Genomic DNA, 23,372 nt, shown 5'->3' on the forward strand with positions numbered 1-23,372 from the left:
TTGCAATGAATCCTTCATCTGGTTCAAGGCCTCTGGATTCTGGTAAACCATCATTACTTTGATTCTCAAGGAAACTCCTCTCCAATATCCTGTTGTTGCCCCAAATCATGAAGATCCTGCTGTTATCATTCTGTCAGACCAGACCTTTGCCACACACAATCCAGTAGGGACAGCTGTTACAGTGGGTCAACCTAAGGCCCAGAATGGACCTAGTTACTGGGACAACCCCTCAGTTGAAGGGAAGAGTCATCCTAGGGCCATGCTGATCCAGTCCTGTCCCTCATTGGCCCTAGGGATGGCTGGCCTTGTTCCTCAATGGACACTGCATTGGAGAGCTGATTTTAGCATTGGGAGAGATGACCCCACCCTTCACCACAAGTGTGGGGGAGCTGGCCCTGATGGCATGGGCCTAGGATAGAACATATTCTTATCTACACATTCTTCTCATTATCTTTGAGCTGTGTACACATGACGTTACCTCAGAATCTTACTCCTTTATTATCCAGCAAAGGTTTTCCTAAGGACCTGAGAGCTATATCTTTGAAATATAAACAACCACCAAGCACCTCAGGCTCCCATCCTGGTGCAAGGATGGAAATCTACATAGAATCCCATTCCAAGCTATAAAATGGCTTATCCTGTAGATAGACAGCTCCATTGTCTCTCCAGCCTTGACAGCCAGCAGGTAAAATTTAGATGAATTATATTTACCATAAGCACTGTTGAATCTTCTGGAAAATTGCCTATTTCTATCACTGGGACATGTATATGGGATTGTGGTATAGAGGGTGGCATTTGTTTCTGCCTTCACTATGTCTGCTAGGTCACCTGACATTCCCACCATGGCTTTGACTCAATGATTCTTCAAGAATAAAACTGTCTTATTTTTTTTCTCTACCACCTTTATGTAGATGTGGCAGCTTAGCAGATTTTACTTTTAATTATTTTTCTAACACTAGCCAGATGGAGGGCTACTAAAGGTCAGTGAGGTTATTCCATTAGATTAAATTTTCATAAACAGCATAGAGATCACCACATAGGCAAGAACACTGTGGGTTCAGGTTGAGACCTGGGTTCAGAAACAGGTGCCATCCCTTACTTATTCTGGTGCAATCACTAGGCCATGGAGGTTACTGTGACATCATTTGTAAAATGTTATGGCTATAACAATAATATGTCAGCAAATTGCAGTTACCATTTCCCTCCATTTAACACTCTACCAAGAAATTAGATGAATGATCTACACTAAAAATACATAGATATGTGAAAATAAACCCTTTGGGTTTTTCTGAGTAAATTTGAAGAGATATAGTAAGTCTTTTTATTTCTATTGATGGCTGAAGATGTAGTATTGTTCTACCAATGCAACTCAATTCTTGGGGTCTCTTATGTTAGAATATATGCTTCATTTCTTCAGGAATGGTCTAAGATGAAACATAGGCCAATTACCTGGTGCCTGGTCCATTATGAGCTAGAGAAGGCAGTTTTCATCTCCGAAAGGGAGCATTAGTGATGATTTTTTTTTTCAGAGGTGGGGGATCTGATCTTTGATCTGCTAATGTGTCCACCACCTCAGCTCTGGGTATTTCTGTTGAGTTTTAATTCCCAATGACATCTTCTGTGTGATGTCTCAGAGTTGCTGAGACAAAATGCATGAACTTGGTGCCTTCCACTTGGGCATTTGTTCTGGTAGCTTTAGGCCAGAGGTCTAAAGCTACCTGGCAACAGGCCCATGAGTTCTCCAGTGCCTCTAAAAATGAATTCTTTCTTGCCTCTTGCAGCTTCTGATGTCCCTAGGTAGTCACTGGCTTTTCTTAAAGCATAGTATCAATCTTCAACTCCATCTCACCAAGTGTTATCCTCTTCAATTTCCCATAAGCAATAGTTTTAATTGGATTTGGGATCCATCCAGATAACTCAGGATGATTTTATTCAACATTATTAACTTAATAATATCTGCAAAAGCACCTTTTCCAAAAATTTGAGGGCATTTGTTTTTCTTTCTTTTAATTTTTTAAAGGGACTATAATTCACCAGCTCTTCAGAGCATGAATTAGACAGTGCAGGTTGACAGGAAGTGATCACAAGCCATACTGCCTCTCAACTCTCAGGGACAGTTTAGAAGTTCTGCCATTCTTGGGGAATCAAGGTAAACTTGTTCCTTGAGGGTATCTCAGAACTTGTCTCTATCTAGAACTTCTAGGACTCTAACACTGCCCAGCTGCTGATGGAGAATGTGTGATTCTTAACAATCTTCCCCCTCAAGTTCAGGCAAAATGTGCAGGTAGGTCTCGAGTACCCAAACACACTGATGCCAACACTGCTTTTGCATCTAAAGCAGTGGCTTTAGGCTGGAGGTATGGATGAAGTTAGACAAAAGGAGACTAGATACAGAATGTTCCCTTGTTTGAAAAATACATTATATTTCATGTGTTCTTAAAATGCATTATATTTCATATGTTCTTAGAGGAAAGGGTTACTCTCAGAACAGAGGAACTGGGATAGATGGGTTATGCACTTTTTCCTTCAGACCTGAGGCTGATTTTAGTTTAGATGAAAGAAGGCAAGACTCTCCTCACAAAAGATTTGGGTTTCTCTGGGGAAAAAAATGACAGACAAAACTTGGCAGTAGGAGGCCCCAAACATATAGGATTGAGAATAGTATTGAGGAAGATTGTTAGCAACAAATTAAGACTAGTAAAAGTGAAAATCAAAGTTTGCTTTCAGTTAGCATGAAGATTAATTTCATTCATCAAAGACCTTGGAACAATTAGCATAACACGCTAGTGGAAATGGGGGAGGGAACCCAATGAATAGCAGAAAGGAGATCAGTATCACATGAAGCCCACGCTTCCCCTAAAGCTCAGCTTCCTTTCGACCTGGGCTTTTTGTCCTGAGTGTAGGGGTCTTGATCAGATGATGACTTGTCACTGAGGATGAGAGATGAAGAAAGTCTGGGCTGAGAACAGTCTCTTTGGAACTGAGACGGAGTTAGGAAACCAAGGCGAGCCTGCGCCTGATTGCAAGGAAGTGAAAATTACTTTGTGGTTCTTTTCTCAGACTCTAATAAGGTGACAGTAGCCACTGGGATGAAGAAATTGAATTGAGGAGAGGCTGTCAGCTTGCTTTCTGTCATGTCTAATTTACCTTGTCAACAATCCATCATCTTCCTATAAGGCCAGGGTGGGTTTGGAAGGAGGGAACAAGCTGGTCTGGGTGTCAGTTGCTTGCTAAAACAAGGAATTGGAAGTCATGGGGATGTACCTCACGTCCTAATTCTGAAAGCAAAAGCACTGCTAGGTTCTTGAGCATTTCTGTTTGTTTTATCGTGACAGAAATCTGAGGTAATACTCCTTAACCAGGACACATCATACCCATATTTCTTTTGACTTTCAGTCCATGTCCACTTAGTAAGCATGACACAATACTGTCCCTAAAGAGTTTTCCATGGATGTTAGATGTAGCACAGAGGACTGTTTAATGATAAAATAAGAATTTTTATGGGAACTTACTACCCTGAGCCACAAGATCTTCTTTTTGTATATAAAACACTTTATGTGTTTCCAAGTCTAAAGCTCATCGATCAGCTTTTCTTTGTTAGTTACATGCATATAAGACTTCATTTTAGAATATGGCTTATAATTTTAGATCATTTAAAAAATTAATGCTGTAACAGCTGGGTACAAAAGTTCATTATGCAATATCATTTTCTTTTCTCTTTGCTAAAATACCCATATATTTCAAGCAGAATGCTGCTAGTTTACCTGGTGCCTTAAAAATCAAGGAATTCACATACATACAAGTTTTCATTAATGGCTGCTTGCATGTTTACACATGTCTACAGTGTTTGACTTAGCAATATATACTGTAGTGTCCACTCTGCTATAGAACAGCTGACTGGATTAACATATATGCACCTTTATTTTATGTCCACTATAAACAAACAGTACGAATCAGGATTTGTTTTTTATGAAAAAGCAGAGCTACCATGATACATCAGATAACTTTTTAAAAAATATTTCTTTATTTTATGTATCTGAATGTCTTGCCTATGTCTCTATGTGCACCACATGCATGTAGTGTCTGAGGACACACAAGGGCATCGGATGCCCTAGAGCTGGAATTACAGATATTAGTAATGTAAGCTATCATGTGGGTGATGGAAACTAAACCTGAGTACTCTCCAAAAGCAGCTAGTGCTCTTAACCACAGAGCCATCATTTCTCTAGTCTTATATATCCAATTATTTACCTCCTTAAATTGAGATGCCTATTCCCAAGGTAATTTTTTCAGTGACAATAGCTTTACTGTAAGAATGTTGCCTATCAGGTCTTAAAGTCTGGGGAGACACTATGAATTTTAAGGAAGTGGAGCCTAGGAGTTAGGTTGCTGATAGGCACACAGATAGGGGCCACAGCTAGATAAAGGTGGCTTCTTCCCCTGGCCCCTGACATGAGACAAAGGCCTGGCAGGCTTTTTCTCCTGCTAGTAGCTCCCCTTTCCTCAAGTTCAAGAATATGTTTACCCAAAGATGTGGGCCTATTCAGCATCCCTGTTTTCTTTGAACTGGCTGGACATTCCTAAAGTAGAGGAAGGAGACCCCAATCCAATACCTCCTAAGAGCCTTAAAACCCCAGCTCTTCAGTAGAGGCCAGAACACTTTTTTTTTTCTTTAATTTTTTTTTAATTAGAAAGAAGATTATTTTACATGTCAATCCCAGGTCCCTCTACCTCTCCTCCTCCCCTGGCCCCCCAACTAACACCCTGTCTATCCTATACCATTTCTACTCCCCAGGGAGGGTGAGGCTTTCCATAGGGGGTCTTCAGAGTCTGTCATATCCTTTGGGATAGGGCCTAGGCCCACCCCCTTTGTCTAGGCTCAGGGATTATCCCTCCACTTGGGATGGGCTCCCAAGTCCATTCCTATGCTAGAGATAAGTACTGATCCACTACAAGGGGCCCCATAGATTTCCGAGGTCTCCTCACTGACACCCACATTCAGGGGGTTTGGATCAGTCCCATGCTGGTAGAGGCCAGAACTGTTTGCAGAGGGTCTTTCTCTATGTGTGCCCTGGCATATGTGTGTGTGTGTGTGTGTGTGTGTGTGTGTGTGTGTGTGTGTGTGTGTGTGTGTGTGTGCTCTTTCCATCATTAAAACCTTTCTGGGATATTCAATGTTGGAGACCTGGTTGGCTTGAGATTTTTCCTGCCTTTTAATTATTTGACTGGCAAAACAACCCTGATCAAGACCCCTAGAAAGTAACAGAAGGGCACAACAACATACTGGTGGAATTTTGAGTTTCCTGTTTAATAGATATTTAAAGTGATTTTTCTAGGTTTAGTGTAACTTCTGCCCAAGTGTCTCCCAGATGTCTGGCCACTGTCTTATCCCTTAGGAATCTTTTTTTCTCTGCCTCTTCCTTTTACTTCTTAGAGTCCAGATTTGCTCTTAGGTAGACATTTTCTGTGAAATCACCTAAGTCAATTGTTTGGTACATTTGACGAGTTTACATTTATTTTATAAATTCGTATACTTGTTAAATTATATACTTTCACAGAAGTTTAACTTGTTTTCCTTCCATTTGACCACACTAAATTTCAGGCAAATCCAAACAAATGCTAAGAGTAGCCTTGCTAACAAGCATTATTTCCTCAATTATTTCTGTCCATCACTCCAGTATTTCTATCAGAATCACTTTTAAGGTAGCATGATGCAGATACCAAAGTTTAAGGCTTCATTTTAAAGGAGGCCAGACACATCATTGAGGATGGACTGACTTGGTGAGAATTCTGTCACTGTAGCATCATACTCTATTTTGCTTTAATTCTAATTTGCTTTAATTCTATATGTTAATGACCCACTCTAAATACATTTCCCTTTCTCTTCTAACTTTTCTTTTTGTTTCTTTTTACTGCTTCCATGTAATGTAAAAGGTGTCCTTTTGGGTGAAATGTCATCATTATTCTTAATTTTTCATCGATGGTGAAGTTTGTTGGCGTTACTCATTGTTTTCTGTATATCACAGAAGCACAGCAGGAAACAGATACACGGCTCACACTTTGTGTTTGCTTTTTCTTTTAAGCATTTATAACCACACTACCCTGAGCTTTCTTGTCATTTGTAGTATAAAACAATTTTACTTTTGATATGGGTCAAAAACAGTCAAATTTAATCAGAGCAGTGTAAAATGGGTTATGTTCAACACATACTCAATTTTAAATCATTTAATTTACACTTTCAAATGTACATCTCTGGGAGCAAAACATGACTATTCACAGCAAGCTGCTGCCACCGAGGCAAAACCAAGAGATCGCTGTGTTAATTTCAGCACTTCAAAGGTAACGAAAAGACCATCCACAATGAAGGCTTAATTATGTTTTCTTTCCTTTCAATATTCACATCACAGGGCTTTCTTTTGAGACAATAATAAAGGGAGAAGAAAAAAAAACCTTCAAAGTGGCAGAAAAAGAAAGTCTTTTCAACTGTTTAAACCTTATCCCCAAATCACCAGCAAAAATGAGTGAAAACATAAATTCAAAAGCATATGACAAACCACAACCACTTTGGACAGAAATACTGAACACATACCCGACATAAGAGAGCATTTAAAGGAACAATAGATAATAGTGATGAATATGTTTTTTTCTGTTCACTGGAGCTTGATTGTCGTGGTGAGTAGACAAATTGGTGCCCCCAGGAGCAGGCAACATCCTGGCCTGGTGCTATTCCAGAACTGGCTGCAGCCAAATTCTGTTTTTCTTCCTACCTTGCACGTGTCCCTGAGAAAGCTGGGTAGGAATGCTTCAGGCTGGTGTCATCACTCATCACATGGTCTAAATGCCCAATTACTCATTAGCATTTGCTCATTTCTGTCAACTTTTTCAATTCTCCCAAATTGCATTAGTTGCATTTTTGTAATACTTAATAAAAGAAAGAAATAATTTACCAAAAGTTTATCACTTTAACAAATACAAGTTTATAGACAGATCTGTGAAATACACAGCTTAGTTTACAATAAATACTTTTCTCTATTACACAGGCCCATCACCCCATGCACATGTTAATATGTCCATCTCAAAACTATCTCTGAAAATAATTAATGAACTAATAACCATCACCAGATTTTTAAATGGCCACATTTAAAAGTTCTCACATGGGGGTGATGTGGAATAACCAGAAAGCACAGCTGATCATGTGGGCACGGACCAGACAACAAGGAACTGGGTGCCATGTCTTTAAACTAGTCCTTGAATGACCGGTCTTAAATGTTTTTTGATGTGTTTGTGTTGAGTAGAGAAAATTTCTGAGTATTTGAGATAACTAACTAGTTTTGGTTAAGATCTTTCCCACTTTGACCCTTTTACATATAATTGTAGAGATTCAGTAAAATCATGCTAAGTGAGTCAGGACTAACCTAATAATAACCTAATATTTTAGTGACTGCCATCCTAAGAGTATTTGGATAATGAAAAACAACAGCTGATCATTTCTTAAGCAAAGTGTCTGTAAGATGGAGGAAGTGGCTGGACTAGTGTTGGGGCCAATAAAGATGTCTCCACTTCATCTTGACTCAAGGTCAGAGAGTTCAAAACTGTCCTTAGTATGTCAAAAGGCCTAAATGTCTAAGGCTTGGCTACTGCAGGATGTTTTGTTCTTAGTAGCCAGATGTCTTATCTAAATAACAACAGACTTGGACTCAGGTGTGTTTGCTCTTGACCCTCAAGGCCAGATAACAGGTATGGTTACCAAATGCTTGGAGGATTAAGGGAAGAAAGTCTGTTTGCTCCTTATGCATGATAATAGAAGTCTTCTGCATGTCTCTCTATTGGTTGGGGTACTTAAGAATGTTGAAGAATAAACTTGGGACATTCAGTATTCACTGAATTGTCCTCCTGACAATATCCTGTGTCTCTTTCTTTCTCTTAAGCATGTTTACCTGCCCTTTCTCAATCCACATTCCCCATCTCAGGTATGAACCAGGCAAATTGGCTGGATCCAACTGAAGCCCACAAAGACAGGTTCTAGAATTTTGGGATAATATATAAATACTACTTTTGTTTACAATTTAGTGCCAGAGAGTGTCTTCTTTCACTAAGCTAATTATCTCATTAAAACATTATTTATAAAACTAAAAACCTAATTGTTTAATCTTTTGACATATATTTAATAACCAGAGAAACCCATGTAAATATGTTAATACATAAAAATTCTCACATAAATCTGGTGGAGTTTTATTCAACCATTTCATCTAACATTTACAACATAAAAATTTTAAGTCAAGATGGGTTAAAGATCTAAGGAAGAAAAGTAAAAATTTAAATCATGAGGCGAATATAAAGGAGAGTATCTTTACGAACTCAGGAAGAGAAGGTTTTAAGCATGTTAAATTATAAATATTGACTATTTTAATAAATGATTGTTTTAGCCACATTAAAATGTATCAAGTCATAGGCAAACTGGAATAGCAGAATGCCATCAAAGAGGAGAGACTTGCAACAAATGAACTAGAAAAAGGAGTTAAAATCCAAAAACGTGTCACTTCTGTGAAGTTGGAAAAGACAACCTAGTCCTTGAAAACACCTGTAAAACAAATGACTGTCACCAAGAAGATGGCCAATGGGCATGCAGGGAATTTCCCCCTCAATACTCGCAAAAATGTAAAGATGCAAGTTAAGGTAAAACAGTGAACCATTCACTCACGAAAATATCAAAACATTAAAAAATGCATACACTATCAAGAATAAAGGAGTGTGAAAGAGCACAGGAATTTTGAGTTGCTACACACTGGAGGGTGAGCAGTTGTGGTCTTCTTTAGAGCAGTCAGTGTCCTACCACTTTTCTCATACAGTAAACACTTCAGGCTTTGAGGACCAGAAGACGACATCAGGGGTCTTATGTGAGTACCTAGTTACATAGCCATGTAAAGGTTCAGAAGCCGTTTGAGACTCACAGGCTGTACAAATCTGGGTGTGAACCAGATTTGGTATTTGGTTTGGGAGATTCCTAGTCTAGGGCTATTAGGACAAGATCCAAACCTGGTCATAGATCCTAGTGAACATCTTACATAAATGCACATAATATGTTGATGTATTGTGTCATTGAAGCCTCACAGTGCAACAATATTTGGGGAAGAAGACTAACAAACCAATGGGCTAGCATCCATTGTAAATTCTAATGACCTAGGAATTAGTTTCATGTATGTTAAGATAAAGAGAATATTGGCAATACATGTAAATGCGGAATACACTGAGAATCATTTCTATTAATGTCATATGAGGAAAGGAACACATGACTACATATAGCTTGCTTTCAGTAGGGTGTAACACACCATAGATGGCTACTAGCACATATGTAGCAGGGCCTTACAAACTAAAATGCATTAATATTAATCTTCTAACTTTACAGTACAGAACACATTAAAGATGATAACTTTAAAACAGTGTATATGTGTGTGTTTTAAAGATGCATATGTGTGGTAATCCTCTGCATTTCATTGATTTGAAGACTTTTTTTTGAAGACATTTATTTTCAACCACTGTAAAACAAGAGTGAACCTGGCCAATGGTCAAAGAATTTTCAGGAATGCAAAGATAGCTAACATACACATGGAACTTTGGGAACTACTAACTACTTGTTTAGGCCTTCTTTCTTCTTCTTCTTCTTCTTCTTTCTTCTTCTTCTTCTTCTTCTTCTTCTTCTTCTTCTTCTTCTTCTTCTTCTTCTTCTTCTTCTTCTTCTTCCTTCTTCTTCCTCTTCTTCTTCTTCTTTTCTCCTCCTCCTCCTCCTCCTCCTCCTCTTCCTCCTCCTCTTCTCCTCCTCCTCCTCCTCCCTCCTCCTCCTTCTCCTTCTCCTTCTTCTTTTGAGACAGGGTTTCTCTGTAGCTTTGTACCCTGTCCTGGAACTAGCTCTTGTAGACCAGGCTGTTCTCGAAGTCACAGTGATCTGCCTGCCTCTGTCTCCCGAGTGCTGGGATTAAAGGTGTGCATCACCACCCAGCTGGCATTATCTTTCTTTCTTTTCTTCTTTTTTCCTTCCTTCCTTCCTTCCTTCCTTCCTTCCTTCCTTCCTTCCTTCCTTCCTTCCTTCCTTCCTTCTTTCTTTCTTTCTTTCTTTCTTTCTTTCTTTCTATTTCAGGTTTGACTCACTATAACCATGAACGAAGTAAACTGGTGCATTCAAGTCCCATTTCTAGGGACCAGTAAAACTAATCTAGGTTTCTGGACTCCAGCTTTATGGTCCTGTCTGCTCTATATTTACCAAACAGTTTTTTGTTAACACAAGGACTTTTTAATTCTCGATTGTTTTACAGATTTAAAAAAAATTGTCAATAACAAATGATTTCATTGTTTAGTTTTTAACTTAAAAGTTTAAAAACTATAATGAATAATAGTAATGCATGTTTCAGACACATAAGTCAGCAGAAGAAATTATGTAATTTAGTGTAGATTTTAAGGCTGGTCTCCATACATTCTGAAGCCCATGCATCTTTGAATGTGTTTAAGTAATGATTAATAATTAATGCCATATTTGGGTCTCATAAAATTTTAGGTTGCCCAAAAAGTCTATATGGAATTTTTAACACTCTCATTCATTCTATATGTGATCCCTGTAGAATTTTAATTAAGAATTTACTTTCCTAGGTAAGGATCCAGGATAGATACAGTTTCTTGTGGCTTTTACCCTTCATGACTCTGAGTTATTGAAATCTATGTCTGAGTGTGATAATCTGCAATGAGGATAGCAAATGGTTATATTATCTTAGTGGAAAAAATAATTAGATTGGTTGTCAGAAGGCAACTAGATTAACATTCACATGCATTGTTGATGTCCAATAAATCTCTCCTACATTTAGTCTATAGTCAGTAGTCTTCAAGCTATTCCAGTGCTAGATTGATTTAAAAACATGGTAGGTGTTTACTAAACATCAGTAAAATACATTAGTGATTGAATGAGTGAATAATTGATAAATGAACAAGTGACACAGACACAGACTTAAAAATGCTAGAAGGAGGGTGCAAAAGTCCTAGAAACAAGGCATAAATTCCAACCCCACTCTCCAGCGTTCTTATCCCTTGTGAATATTTATAAATTCAACTCCATGCAAACAATGTCCAGGTTATTTCCATGTGGTTCTACCATTTGAACCCCTTACTTTACACTAATTAGCCAAGTATGTTTGTTTTGGTGGGCATATTTTAGTTTTTAAAGCCTTTGTGTACAGTAGATGCCACTTCTATGTTATCACATACACTTCAAAAGTACTTAATAATTCCTAAGTATTTAGAATTGGAGGACATTAGAGGTGGTAAGTAGTTTGTTTTATTTGAGTGAGTCTTCTCTTAAGATCAAACTTGATTTTGACATGCTCAATGGCAGCTTCCAATTTTATTATCTAAGGGAGCAACAAGCTGACACAAGACTTTAGTTTTTAAGACCAGCCAGAGGTAGGAATATTCTGACCACAATTTAAACTTCGAGTAGTATTAGGAAAATTCCTAAACTTCTCTGAGCCTCAATTTCATCAATTACTTTATAAAATTTTCTTATCTAACTGTCTGAAATATCAAACCAATATCATAAAACATTTTGCCACATGATAAACAGTGGCAGTGAATTTTATTGTATCCACTCCTGAAAAAGGATAACATATGGGTTGAAGACTTGTAACTGTTATTATAATATGAGAGAATAAAATTAAATAGGAACAAGTACATGATGTAAGATACACTTTAGGTAATAGGAAGGCATGAGAATTAGTGTAGCAGAGGCAATATTTCAGAGGTTCCTTTCCCTGTTTTTAATACAAAGTAAAAATTATGTATCTTCTGTAATTGAGGAGAACAATCTATATGATTGACAGAAACCAATCTTTCCTGAGTTTTGGTATTCTGTTTTCTTGTGCTTTCAGAATAGCTTCAGCTATACATTTTATTCCCCCACCCCTGCTTTTCTGCATTGCATACAGCACAGAAACACCGTGGATTTCTAATTAACGAACAGAACTCCGAGGTCTCCAGCTGCTGTTCCAGTTTAATTACAGCTGAGAAGAGAATGTGGTGAAATTGGAGAGACCATTGCTACATGATAAAAAAAAATATAACAATAATGTAGTTCAAGCTTGATCTATAGATGTGACTATGTGTGAATGTGGAGGGCAGTTAATTGATGTATGACTATGAACTTTCTATTTGCTTTGTTTTATATTCCCCAATGCAAGCACATGTATCTGATGGAAACAATGAGGTTCTCATTTAACCAACCTGAAATATAATTCTCAGCAAGTTCTTTAATTTATAGCATTTAAATGGAAGGAATCTTCATCTAATGGGATGGCTTTGCAGTTTTATATTGACTATTACTTTGAAATTAACAATAATACATCAAGTATATGGCAATGTTCATCCCATTATGTGTTTAAAGAGATAACTGTTTTGTTTTGTTTTGTTTGTTTTTGGTTTCTTGAAACAGGGTTTCTCTGTGTAGCTTTGGAGCCTCTCTGTAGACCTCTCTGGCCTCGAACTCACAGCCTGGCTAAAGTGAAAAGTTAAAAGAAATGATAAACTCACCAAAGTTGCAAATAGATGATAGAGTATGAAATAGATGGCAACCACCGGTGCCCACATATGCCCTACAGCATTCAGAGTCTGGTCCATCACATCCACCCATCCTTCCTGGGTCAGTATCTGGAACATGGACATAAATGCCTACACAGGAAAAGAAATGGAGGGTTACACACCCCACTGACTCACAATGTAAGTTACACTGAATGCAATTAAAATTAGCCCATGAAGTACTGGAGAGATGTCTCAGTGCTTAAGAGCAATGGTGTCCTTTCAATTACCTGCACCCACATGGCAGCTCACAATTGTCTGTAATTCTAGTACCGGTGGATTCATTGCCCTCTTTTGACCCCTGGGGCATTGCACACATGTGGTAACACAGATAAAAACAAAATAAGACAACAACATCCCCCCAAAAAGCAAGAAAAGAAACTAAAAATAGAAATTTAAATAAAATTAAATTATCCTATGATGATCAGCTGAGGACTTTTGCTGTTGGAATTATTTATTCTCTTCTAAGCAATCAAGGGGAAGCAATTCATGCGACGAAGAGAAAAGCAGAGAACAAAGGATGAGTTGTTACATAAAACTCTTCATCTTTTTAAAGGGTAAATACTATTGGGAAATGAAAATTTCTGTATCTTTGCCTACACCTAGTTTGTTTAATTTTTCCCTTTTCAGAAAGTTAACATTCCCAACAGAATTTTATATTTAGGTTTCCTGATGTTGCTAGTATAACCGTATTTCTTTAAAAGTGAATTATATTGTCTTAAGCATATAAAAGAATAATGACCTTAATTTTGTTGGTATGGTATCCATCTATCAAATATTTTCAGCTACCATATTAGAAACATGTGATGTCTTAAGAAAAAGAAATATTCTAAGGGATGCTGATGGGCTAAGGAACTGAACAAAGACACATTTTTTTTTTCATGATACTTTTAAAGAATTTAAGGCATAGAGTCAATGTTGCAAAAGAAGCCAACACCAAAACACCACGACATTCCAAGAAAGCCATTCATACTGAAAGTCTTACCCTCTTCCTGAACAGAGCTTTGGCTGTTTGGAAACATCTTTCTAATTAAGCATATGACATATGCTATACTTATCCGTGGTCAGTAAACATTTCTTAATGAGACTTTGTGATCATGTCTGGAAGAAGTCTACTCTTTACAATGGTTTTATAGTCTTCAGTAGAAGAAACTATAAATAGGGTATTAAGGTTCCAAGAACTGAAGGCCAGCATAATAGCCTGAAATCAAGATAAAAATCTATGACTGACAGGATCCCAGAGTTAAGGGACTCCAAAGGCAATTTAATCTGGCTCTTCTTGAAGAGTCAGTTGGACCATACTCATTCTAATAACTTGTTTTCTAGTAGAAGCAGTGGCCAGACACAATTCTCCTGCATTCAGCAAAGAATGAGATTTGCCACTTTCAGGCCTAAGCACAGCTGGTGTTTCTTAGACAATTTCCTTCCCGAGGGAAAAGAACCTTTTCCAAAGTGTGACTTTCAATGTTCAGAAGACAGTGGGTACATTTGAATAAGAAGTAATTAATTCTTAAATGATTTTTAAAGAAAAATCACACTTGTTTGTTTATTGTGTTGATATATAGGTGTGCATGTGTCAGATTCTACCTCCACCATGTGGGTCACAGGGATCAAACCCAGGTCTTGAGACTTGCCTGCCCAAATTAAATGAATCTTGAAGTGATTTTTCCACTTATCCTCTGTCCATTTAAGGAGTACTTCTCTTGAGTTAGTCTTGTCTAAATTCCTTTGTCTTATAGTTTTTTGTTTCCCGTTCATGGAAATGTGAAGTCTGTTGCTATTGATAATTGACTCCCAGCATTACCAGCCACTAGGCTGCACAAGAGGAGGCCATTCTCTGCAAACCATAGCTTTAACCTACTTTAAAATACTATATTATTTAGCTTCACAAATGTGTCAGCTTTACCACCGAGGGCAATTATTCTTCCCCATTTTTCTCTGTTGAATACTTATTACATACAAGCAGTATACATTCCGAAGATGAGTCACACGAAAATATCAGATGACTGTACTTTCCCCACAAAGTTGCTACCAGTGAGAAAACTTACACACACTCCAGGTCTCACAGCAAAAGGTATCACATTAGAGCAGCCTGGGTTATAACAGCTTTCTTTCTCCCAAAGTCACAAAAGCCTTGTAACTAAGCCTAACAAATACCATTCCTGGAATTTGGAGACCAAAAATCTAGGTCTACTTTTCAAGTACCTTCATCACAAAGCAACCTACATGTTTACTACAGTAACTTTTGCAAACATCTAGCTTATATTTGTACAGTATATACCCAGGAACATGGCACTGCAGGATTGTGACCTGCTGCTATGAGACAAGCAGTGAGGGTAGGAGACTCCTTATCTGCTGTTCTCTTCAGGGACTTGAAAAACAAAAATAAAAACTTGATTTCTGCACAGATAACCGGGAACCACATATATTATATATTTGAGCAAAGCTTGTAGTTAAAGTAGAATTTGTTTGTACATTATTGCTTATAATTGGCATTCCTTTCTTTGGTCACTACAATATTAGGTACATATTCATTCAAGGTTTTATGCAGTAGTTTGCAGTTTATTATACTGAACATATAAAATCTGAAACAGCTTTTGGACCAGTTTAAATCTTAAATTTATTATGAAATATGTAACAAGATAGGGATTAATTTTCATTCTTTCTTGTTGCTGTTGTTTTGTTTTTCAAGACAGGGTTTCTCTCTGTAGCTTTGTAGACCAGACTGGCCTTGAACTCACAGAGATCTGCCTGCCTCTGCCTCCCACGTGCTGGGATCAAAGGCGTGTGCCACCACTGCCCAGCTTCATTCTTTCTTTTTGATAGATAATCAGTTGATTGGGAACATTGTAATTGGTTTCTTTACTAATTTGAAATATTTTTATCATGTATTGCCAACTTATATAGTCATGGTTCTATTACTCTTTTATTCTTTTCTTTCATTCTATCTCATTTCTAAATTGATTAATAATTGTATAGAATAATAACTAGTAGGGTTATTAGTCCCTCTTCATAACTTTTTATTATAAAAAATTCATTTATGTGTATTTTTCTAAAACATCCTGGTAGTTATTCACTGAGGTCACATTAGATAATTTAATAAAACTTGTAAATGTTCTCAAATTATTTTCAGTGTAGGGAAAGATATTTATTTCTACTTATTAATCCTCCATCTATGACTCTGATAAAAGATTGTGAGTAATTCCTGCTAATTTCTAGTAAGTTTACTTTAGTTTTATTTTTCAAAAATGTAATCAAGGTGATAGCATAGGATTTAAACTGTAAGTAACAAAGAAATTTTATGATGTGTTTCTTAACAAAAAACAAGTGACAATCTCATGTGTAAGTGACGTAGTCCTCCTGTTTTTCCCACAGGTAGCCGTTCCCAAATCAAGTTCACACTTCTTTTGATGTGACCTACATCCCTACTCAGAATTTCTTGACGTTCTCACTTCACACATAGAGATCTGTTATGAAACAGGAACATTTAGTTCACACAAGGCAACACCCCATTTCCCTTCACCTTTCATCAGTTTCATACTAAAACTTCTTTTTGCACCAACCAACCAAAAGAAGCCAAGCCCTTCATACAAGGTGAAGGCATTTTCTTTGTCACTACCTTTACCTCTCCACATTTTCTGTCTTTTTCATTCATATGTTTACATCCTTGAATTTGATAATATTTATGTTTTGTCTTTGGAGTTTGTAGGCTGTTAAACAATAGATCATTAATATTGTTGACTAGGAAGATATTGTTCACTCGCTATTGAGCCAGATGATGGTAAACAATAGATCATTACTATATGTTGAGTAGGAAGATACTATTCACTTGATATTGAACCAGGTGATGTGGTAAGATTCCATTTCCCCCTTCAGAACTCAGACATCATGACAGTGCAATAACAAAAGGTCAATGTTCAGAGTTAAATTGGGCTTCTTTATTACTTTACAGTAATTAATCAGATCCTGGCCTTACTTTTTCATATCACTTAACTGTCATTTTTTGGTGCTGTTTATGCTGAGGTTATTCATATGTCTCAATGGGAAAAGAAATACATTCTGCTACCTAAGATGGCTGCCTGATTCTCACATAATTTATCCACTACTTGGAATAGATCCCATATCTACTATGCTTTAGCAGTTTCTTTTCAGAACCTCCAATTACCTGGAAGCCATCTGAGTCCTACTCTGTTTCCTGGAGTTGTCTCACTGCCTATTCTAATTTGGGCTAATTGCTTTTGAGACCTGTTCCGCCGTTGGTATGATTTACATTTCAAGTTCCTTATTTTGGTCCCTTATTCTCTCCAATGTAACATCAAAAAAAAATGTTGCCAACATCTCACCCATGGATTTAAAGCCCTACTTCTGTCTGTCAGCTGGACTTCTTCTCTGTGCTTTGCTCTTGCAGTACGAGGAAAGGCTGTGTGATGAAGAATATTATCTGAAGCATTGGGTAATGGTTCTGGGAACATCAGACTGTAGAAACTTCTTCAGTCCAGGTGTATCTAGGGAATTTTTTCTGCAGCCAGAGACAATCAGCCCTGGATGTTCCCTTCTTTAAGTTCCCTGACTTGTCTTCAGTCGTCATTCTTGGTCCATGAGTCTAATTGAGGGGTTAGGTTTTGGTTCTCTGTATGTGGGGGAAAGTTGCCTCTGCAGCACCCTCTTCCATCTGTCCTGAGACTCCTCTTTCCTTATAACTTGTTTCATTTTTCATACTTGAATGATGCAGCATTTTGCTTATTATGATAGAAAATTAGGTTATTATGAGGAATTATTCATCTTTGAAAGTTATAATATTTATCTTTACTCTCTTAAAAAATAAAAAGAATGGATATCTATACATCTATCTGTCTGTCTATCTACCTTCCTGACCTAAATAAAGGACTTCCAGAGAAGTTCTTGTCTTTCTGCAGGTCTCTACATAATCTCCATTTGGAGTCTCCTCAGATGGAGGGATTTGAGATGAGTATATATTTTAGGATTTTATTTTCCAACATTTTGCTTCTTACCCCTTTTCAGAGGACAAGTCTAGGAGATGAGATGAGACTAGATGTCTTTTCCATTCTCTCTCAGTATCTAACTACTATCCTTTCTCTATGTTGACTGTTACTCAGATAAAATGTTGTGAACTTGTAGGTCTTCCTGTGTGAAATTTCTGGTGCTACTTTTAAAGTTAATTAATACTTGGCTTCCTAATTTTCTGGTGCTTTAGGCAGCACTATCTGTGACTTTTCTTTCTTTTGTTTTACCTCTTTACTCCATACACATAGTGGAAATTGCAAATTAAACAAGACTGTACAGGCCAATCATTGTAAACTTCAGATGCCCACATGCTGCTAAGTGTATCAGGAAGGAGCAGCTCACTGGAGACTAGTCCAATTTGTACATGAAGTGAACTGTAAAGGTGGAGCCAGCAGCTCTACTGCTTCATGGAAAAGCTAAATCAACCAAAAAATGTCTTCAATGAATTTGAAATGAAAATTACAGAGAAAAATTGTTATCATAATGTGGGGGCAGATGAGGAAATGATATTTTTTCCATGTATGCATGCATGGAGGTGCAATGGAGGGAAGTTGCATAGTCAGAGATGTGATGATGTCCCAAGAAAGCAAAATTTCTAAATAAACAGAGGTCAGTAAAATATACTGAATAAAGAGATTGCGGTTATCTGGGTCACATCTGATGGAAATTAAATATTTTAAAGATATTAGGTTTATGATTTTTATCAGACAACTTATTGCTTGGGCATATGTGAACAAACCAAGGAAGGGCAAGAACCACCGAGCAAAGGGTAAGAAGCAGTTGATTGCAAAAGGAACAGGATGGGGGAAAACACATATAAAAGCAAAGGAGCTTCTGGAGTCACTGACTAGTCCCAAACACCATTGTACATGGTCACAAAGTCCACGGTATTCCTTCTCTGACTGTTGATTCTTAATTCCTTATCTGTAATGCACAGAGATCCCATCTGAACCTCACTCTCTTCTTGCTTATTAATACTCACTATCTTGCTCAACTTCTCCATCCTAATATCCCAAAAGATCATCTATGACAGATATTCCCACACCGATTATTTTCAATCTCATCTCTAGATTCAACTCCATAGGTCTACTGGGATGCCTAGCAGGAATCTCAAGCCTTTGGCATCTCAAACTCTGTTCATGGCTGACCTTCCTACACTCCTGTCTCAGAAAGTAGCATCCATTCTTCAGATCATTTGTGCCACTGGCCTTTAGGAGAGCTTTCTTCCTTTTCATGTCTTCATATTCCACATATAATCTGATTGACTATTTTTAGAAATATATAATGGATGATATTGAACTTTGATGACCTGATATGTATTTGGGAAATTTAATATAAGTGGTTATCAACTTGAGTTAAATATCAACACATATTTAAAGAAAGTAGTGTGGGCAAATACCTCAGATTGTGGTTAATTTGTACCAAGTAGAAAAAACCCACCTTGTAAAGTATATAATTATATAATTAGGTACTTCTTCATTTTACAACATTTATTTATAACGTTACACAATCATTATCATCATATAAACTAAGGACATTCTTATTAAAGCAAAAGGAAAATAAATACTTATTTCCTATTCTCACTGACTGCATCATTCAGCAACCATTAGTTTGCTTCCTATTTCTGAAGATTTGTTTGCTCTGAACATTGTCTATAAATGCAATAACATGCCACAAATGCAGTATCCATTTACAGTAGTACACATTAGCATCCCATTTCTTTTTTTGTTGCCCAATAAAATCTCAAATGTACATCACATTTTATCAATTTATTAATTTTGAATATTTGGTTTTTTTCCACTTTGGAGGCTATCATGAATGATGATGTCACTATGAACATTTATGTGGACATGCATTTGTATAAATTACCTTTTACTGGATTATTTCTTATATTGAAGCACATGTATATACACACGTGTATGGCTTTTTGCTCTTAAAATATGTGCATTAAAAATTTAAATGTAGAAAGAAATATAACTCACATTATCCTTGGGCAGCTTACAATTTACAATAGATCTTGCACCGATTTTCTTTATTTTTAGCCAGTTCCAAGAACTCTCTCTCTATAAGAGATTTGCTTTCAAAATGAAATCTACTTGACAACTTCTATAGTAGGGCAACCATTTACTGAGAGCTTCCCTGCTGTGTCTTACTACCAGACAGCACTAAAATAGACTTGCTTTGATGGGATTCTCTGAGTGCCCAAGTGACATCTCCTTTGGGTATAATTGCCTTAATTATTCACCTACTCAATTTCCTTGCTTCTTTCTTTCTCCCCAAATAGTGGTAATTTATAGAAGAGTTTATCTTCTGAGAAACCCAAAGAGCTTATAAACCTTTAATATTTTGCTAACATTTGCTGTATTTTGTTATTTATGACCTTTTGTTTCAAACTTACTTGGTTATCCAAAACTAACAATATTTAGAATGATGTTGCTTTATAGCAACATTGGACTTATCTGATGCTGTGATTAATTTTCAAAAAATCATGTTGCTTAGTAAAATCATAATTGAAACAAACAAAGGAAGGTCTGATAGAGATAAAGAGGTTAGGAAAACTCATTAAAATAGTATTTAGCATATTTAAAATCTCACAGCAAACTGAGAGTGGTCTGTAACTGGCAGAACTGACTTGTATACATATGTTTATAAATACTATGTATTTGAAATCTGGATTAAAACTGAAGTATTAAATTCTTGGCTTAATTTTTTCTTTACTTTGAATCCCTCCTTTAGGCAGAATTCTATGATCTGTCTGTTTAATCGTGCTCTCCTCCAAATCCCATCTCTTGTTTTCCTTTTCAAACTCTCAAGAAAAATGCCAACACTAAGGTGAATCTAACCCTGTCTTGCTGTCCTTGGACACTCAAGGCACGTTGGAGTAAATTACCATGGAAAAACAGGCTGTCATCAGCCTCACTCTCAAAAGATGTCCTTTCGAGAAAGAACTGAGGACGGACTGAAGTCAAAAGACAGGGCAGGGTGAGAGTGGAGACTACGATGCTCTGGGAGTCTGTAGAGAAAAAGGCTGAAAGCCATGGATCAGCTTTGGCATTTATGAGCATGGAGGACATTCAATTGCCAATGCCTCCTGTTTTCAGGTAAAACCCTCAGCGTCTGGAGGCCAGCTTCACTAAATATGCAATCATATTGTCATTCTGTGATGATTGCTTTGAAATGAAAAAGAAAGCATTTATGAATATTTAATGAACATTAAAGCACATTCTGAATGTTTTATATATTAACTTAGAAATCTGTCTCAATGATATTACTCCCCAGGGGAGGGGGGTCCTATATTCCTATATATTGTTACAATTTAAATTTTTTATGTTCATAAAATTTGACTACTCTTCTATAAAGCTCAAAAATGATCTAGGATAAGCTATAGTTTTGAGGCAATGCTACTTCTAGATTGATAGTTTTAGAAGTTTGACATTATGTATGATGTCAAATTTATTTCATCTTAAGTTGTTTTTTAACTATAAGTGTATACTATTTGGTGACCTATTAAGATGATAATGGCATTCATTTTGAAAATTTAATTTTTTATAATACACATTTCAGTCTACTTTTGGACTGGATCTTACCTATGAAAATTTTAGAGAAAGATTGCAGTGACTGTTTCAGAGCTAACAGATACTACAAACTATCTTTTGGTGCAGTTGGCTCCTCTGAGGATTTTACTGAATGAATATTATAAGTCACAGGTTTGGCAGGTAGACAGAAGGCAAGTGGCTCAGAAAAGCAGGTGCTTTGCTTTGGGTCTCCTGTTGTTACTTCAACTTGAGTTTTGCAGCCCTGTTCCAGGGGTTTATTCTGAGTGACTCTCTTACAATGAATGTCTCAGAAGCCACATATTGCTTTCTTTATATATGAAATCTTTGGCGATTAGAGATTTGTTGAAATTCCTTACCATTTACATGGACAAAAGTGAAATATTTCAAATAATAATGTTTTCTCAAAGTAATTACTCTGTATTTTATCCCTACTGACTTAGTAAATAAAGTTGAGGCAGGTGGTTTTAATTAATCCTGCCACTGCCTTTTAATGTTCACAAGAAGGACTAAGTTTTTGCTTCCCCACCCCACCAAAACAAACTCACATTGCTTACTTTGCTTTCATAAATCCCCATACATCCGCACTGTCAAACATTCCATCTAGGGACTAAAGAGGAGAGCAGAGGGGAAAATGCATATTGGTCAGATTATAGATGACTAAGGAAAAGTTTGACTCTAAACCCACATAATTGGCCCTAAATGTTAAAATGAGCTTGAATACAATTAGAAGCAAAATATACATCAGTATGTCAGGCCTCTCCCAGCAGCAAATTGCTTCAAGTAGAGTTTAACACTTCAATATAATTACAAGAGTAAGAGGGGGGAAAAAGGTCAGCTCATTTCCAAAATAAATAAATAAATGATAAATCACATTAATTTTCCAGCTATAAAAACACGTGTAGGTGTAGCCACTGGCATCTTTTCTAGGCCATGCATGGGGTGACTTACATGACATTAGATACAAGGTCATTGGTTTGTATGATTTCCTAGGACTTCTTTATCAGCAAAGAGTAAATGATATGCATGCAAAGAGACTTTGAGCCAGGAATAGCATCCATGGGGGGCTCTGAAGCTCCAGAGAAGTAGCTGTCTATCATTAAATATAAGCTTTGCAATTATTCTGTGAAGAAGTGTCTAGGTGTGACTGCCCCTGCTGCTGCTGGAGAGATGAAGAGCATGGGGCTCCAGGGATTAATGCAGTCCCATAGGCAGGGTGGCCTTGCTCTGTATTTTGTTTCTGCATGTCCTTTTAGACATTGTAAGATCTAAGACTACTGGTTTCTTTCTACCATATAGGTTATGGAAGCAAGTAATATTCATGTGTATTCTAAGTAATATTTAAACATTTTTTAAAGAAAACTGGCTTAGAGACAGAGACAGAGACAGAGACAGAGAGAAAGGAGAGACAGCTTGTGAACTTGAGGAGTGCAAAAGTCAGTTATCTTCTACTTAGTGGGATCCCAGAATCTAACTTAATTGTTAGGCAGACAGTAAGTGCTTTTACCTATCGAGCACTGTGCTATCCCCTGCACAGTTGTTGTTTTTTTTTTTTTTTTGAAAATCACCTTTGTCTAGCACAGCACAGAGCATATATGTGAAATTCCTATGTCTCAACTAATGGTAGATCGCTATCTTCAGTAATTTTTTATTTGTTAACATAATCTATAATTATTATTGGTAATAATAGACTCCCTAATTTTTATAGAGATCTAAAATTCAAAAGATTTTAATAAAAATATTTTAGTAATTTGAAACTTAAATGATAAACTCCCTGCATTAGAGACACTCACTTGAAGGAACAATATTAAGATGAGCTGAATGGAATTCTATTTTTTGCCCTAGCAATCTTTCTGTGAGAGCATGGTATTTTTAGTTGAAAGGTGTACTTCCCACCGATTATGTTAAAATCATTTTGAAATGCAGCCATCTAGCTGACAGAACAAACAGCTGTGAAAATGAGACCTGGAGATTTATGCAAATGGGGGAGTTCTGAATTAATTTTCTTCATGGAACAGACTGTCAAGTTTCTTGGAGTATTTATGCCCTATCTCTTAATTAGTAATTTTGCTAATGTCAGTCATATTAAATTTTCATAATGTAAATGATGCATTTCATTGGCAAATATGTGCTGTGAGATTACAGACGAAAGCAGAGACTACATCTGAGGCAACTAAATTG

The 23,372-nt window shown here is 36.9% G+C and overlaps 1 protein-coding gene across 1 annotated transcript in view; it reads right to left on the reverse strand.

Annotated features, from left to right (window-relative positions):
- Positions 1 to 2,863: 2,863 nt before the first annotated feature.
- LOC118239709 (sodium leak channel non-selective protein-like) overlaps positions 2,864 to 23,372 on the reverse strand; it is a 153,023-nt gene continuing 132,514 nt past the window's right edge. Inside the window, exons 13-14 of the mRNA XM_035453125.1 lie at positions 12,568 to 12,705; positions 2,864 to 3,016 (exon numbers count right to left, since the gene is read on the reverse strand). Coding sequence (XP_035309016.1) covers positions 2,864 to 3,016; positions 12,568 to 12,705 — 291 coding nt within the window. The remainder of the gene's footprint in view (positions 3,017 to 12,567; positions 12,706 to 23,372) is intronic.

The sequence above is a fragment of the Cricetulus griseus genome (assembly GCF_003668045.3).
Source record: "Cricetulus griseus strain 17A/GY chromosome 1 unlocalized genomic scaffold, alternate assembly CriGri-PICRH-1.0 chr1_1, whole genome shotgun sequence".
Lineage (NCBI taxonomy): Eukaryota > Metazoa > Chordata > Mammalia > Rodentia > Cricetidae > Cricetulus > Cricetulus griseus.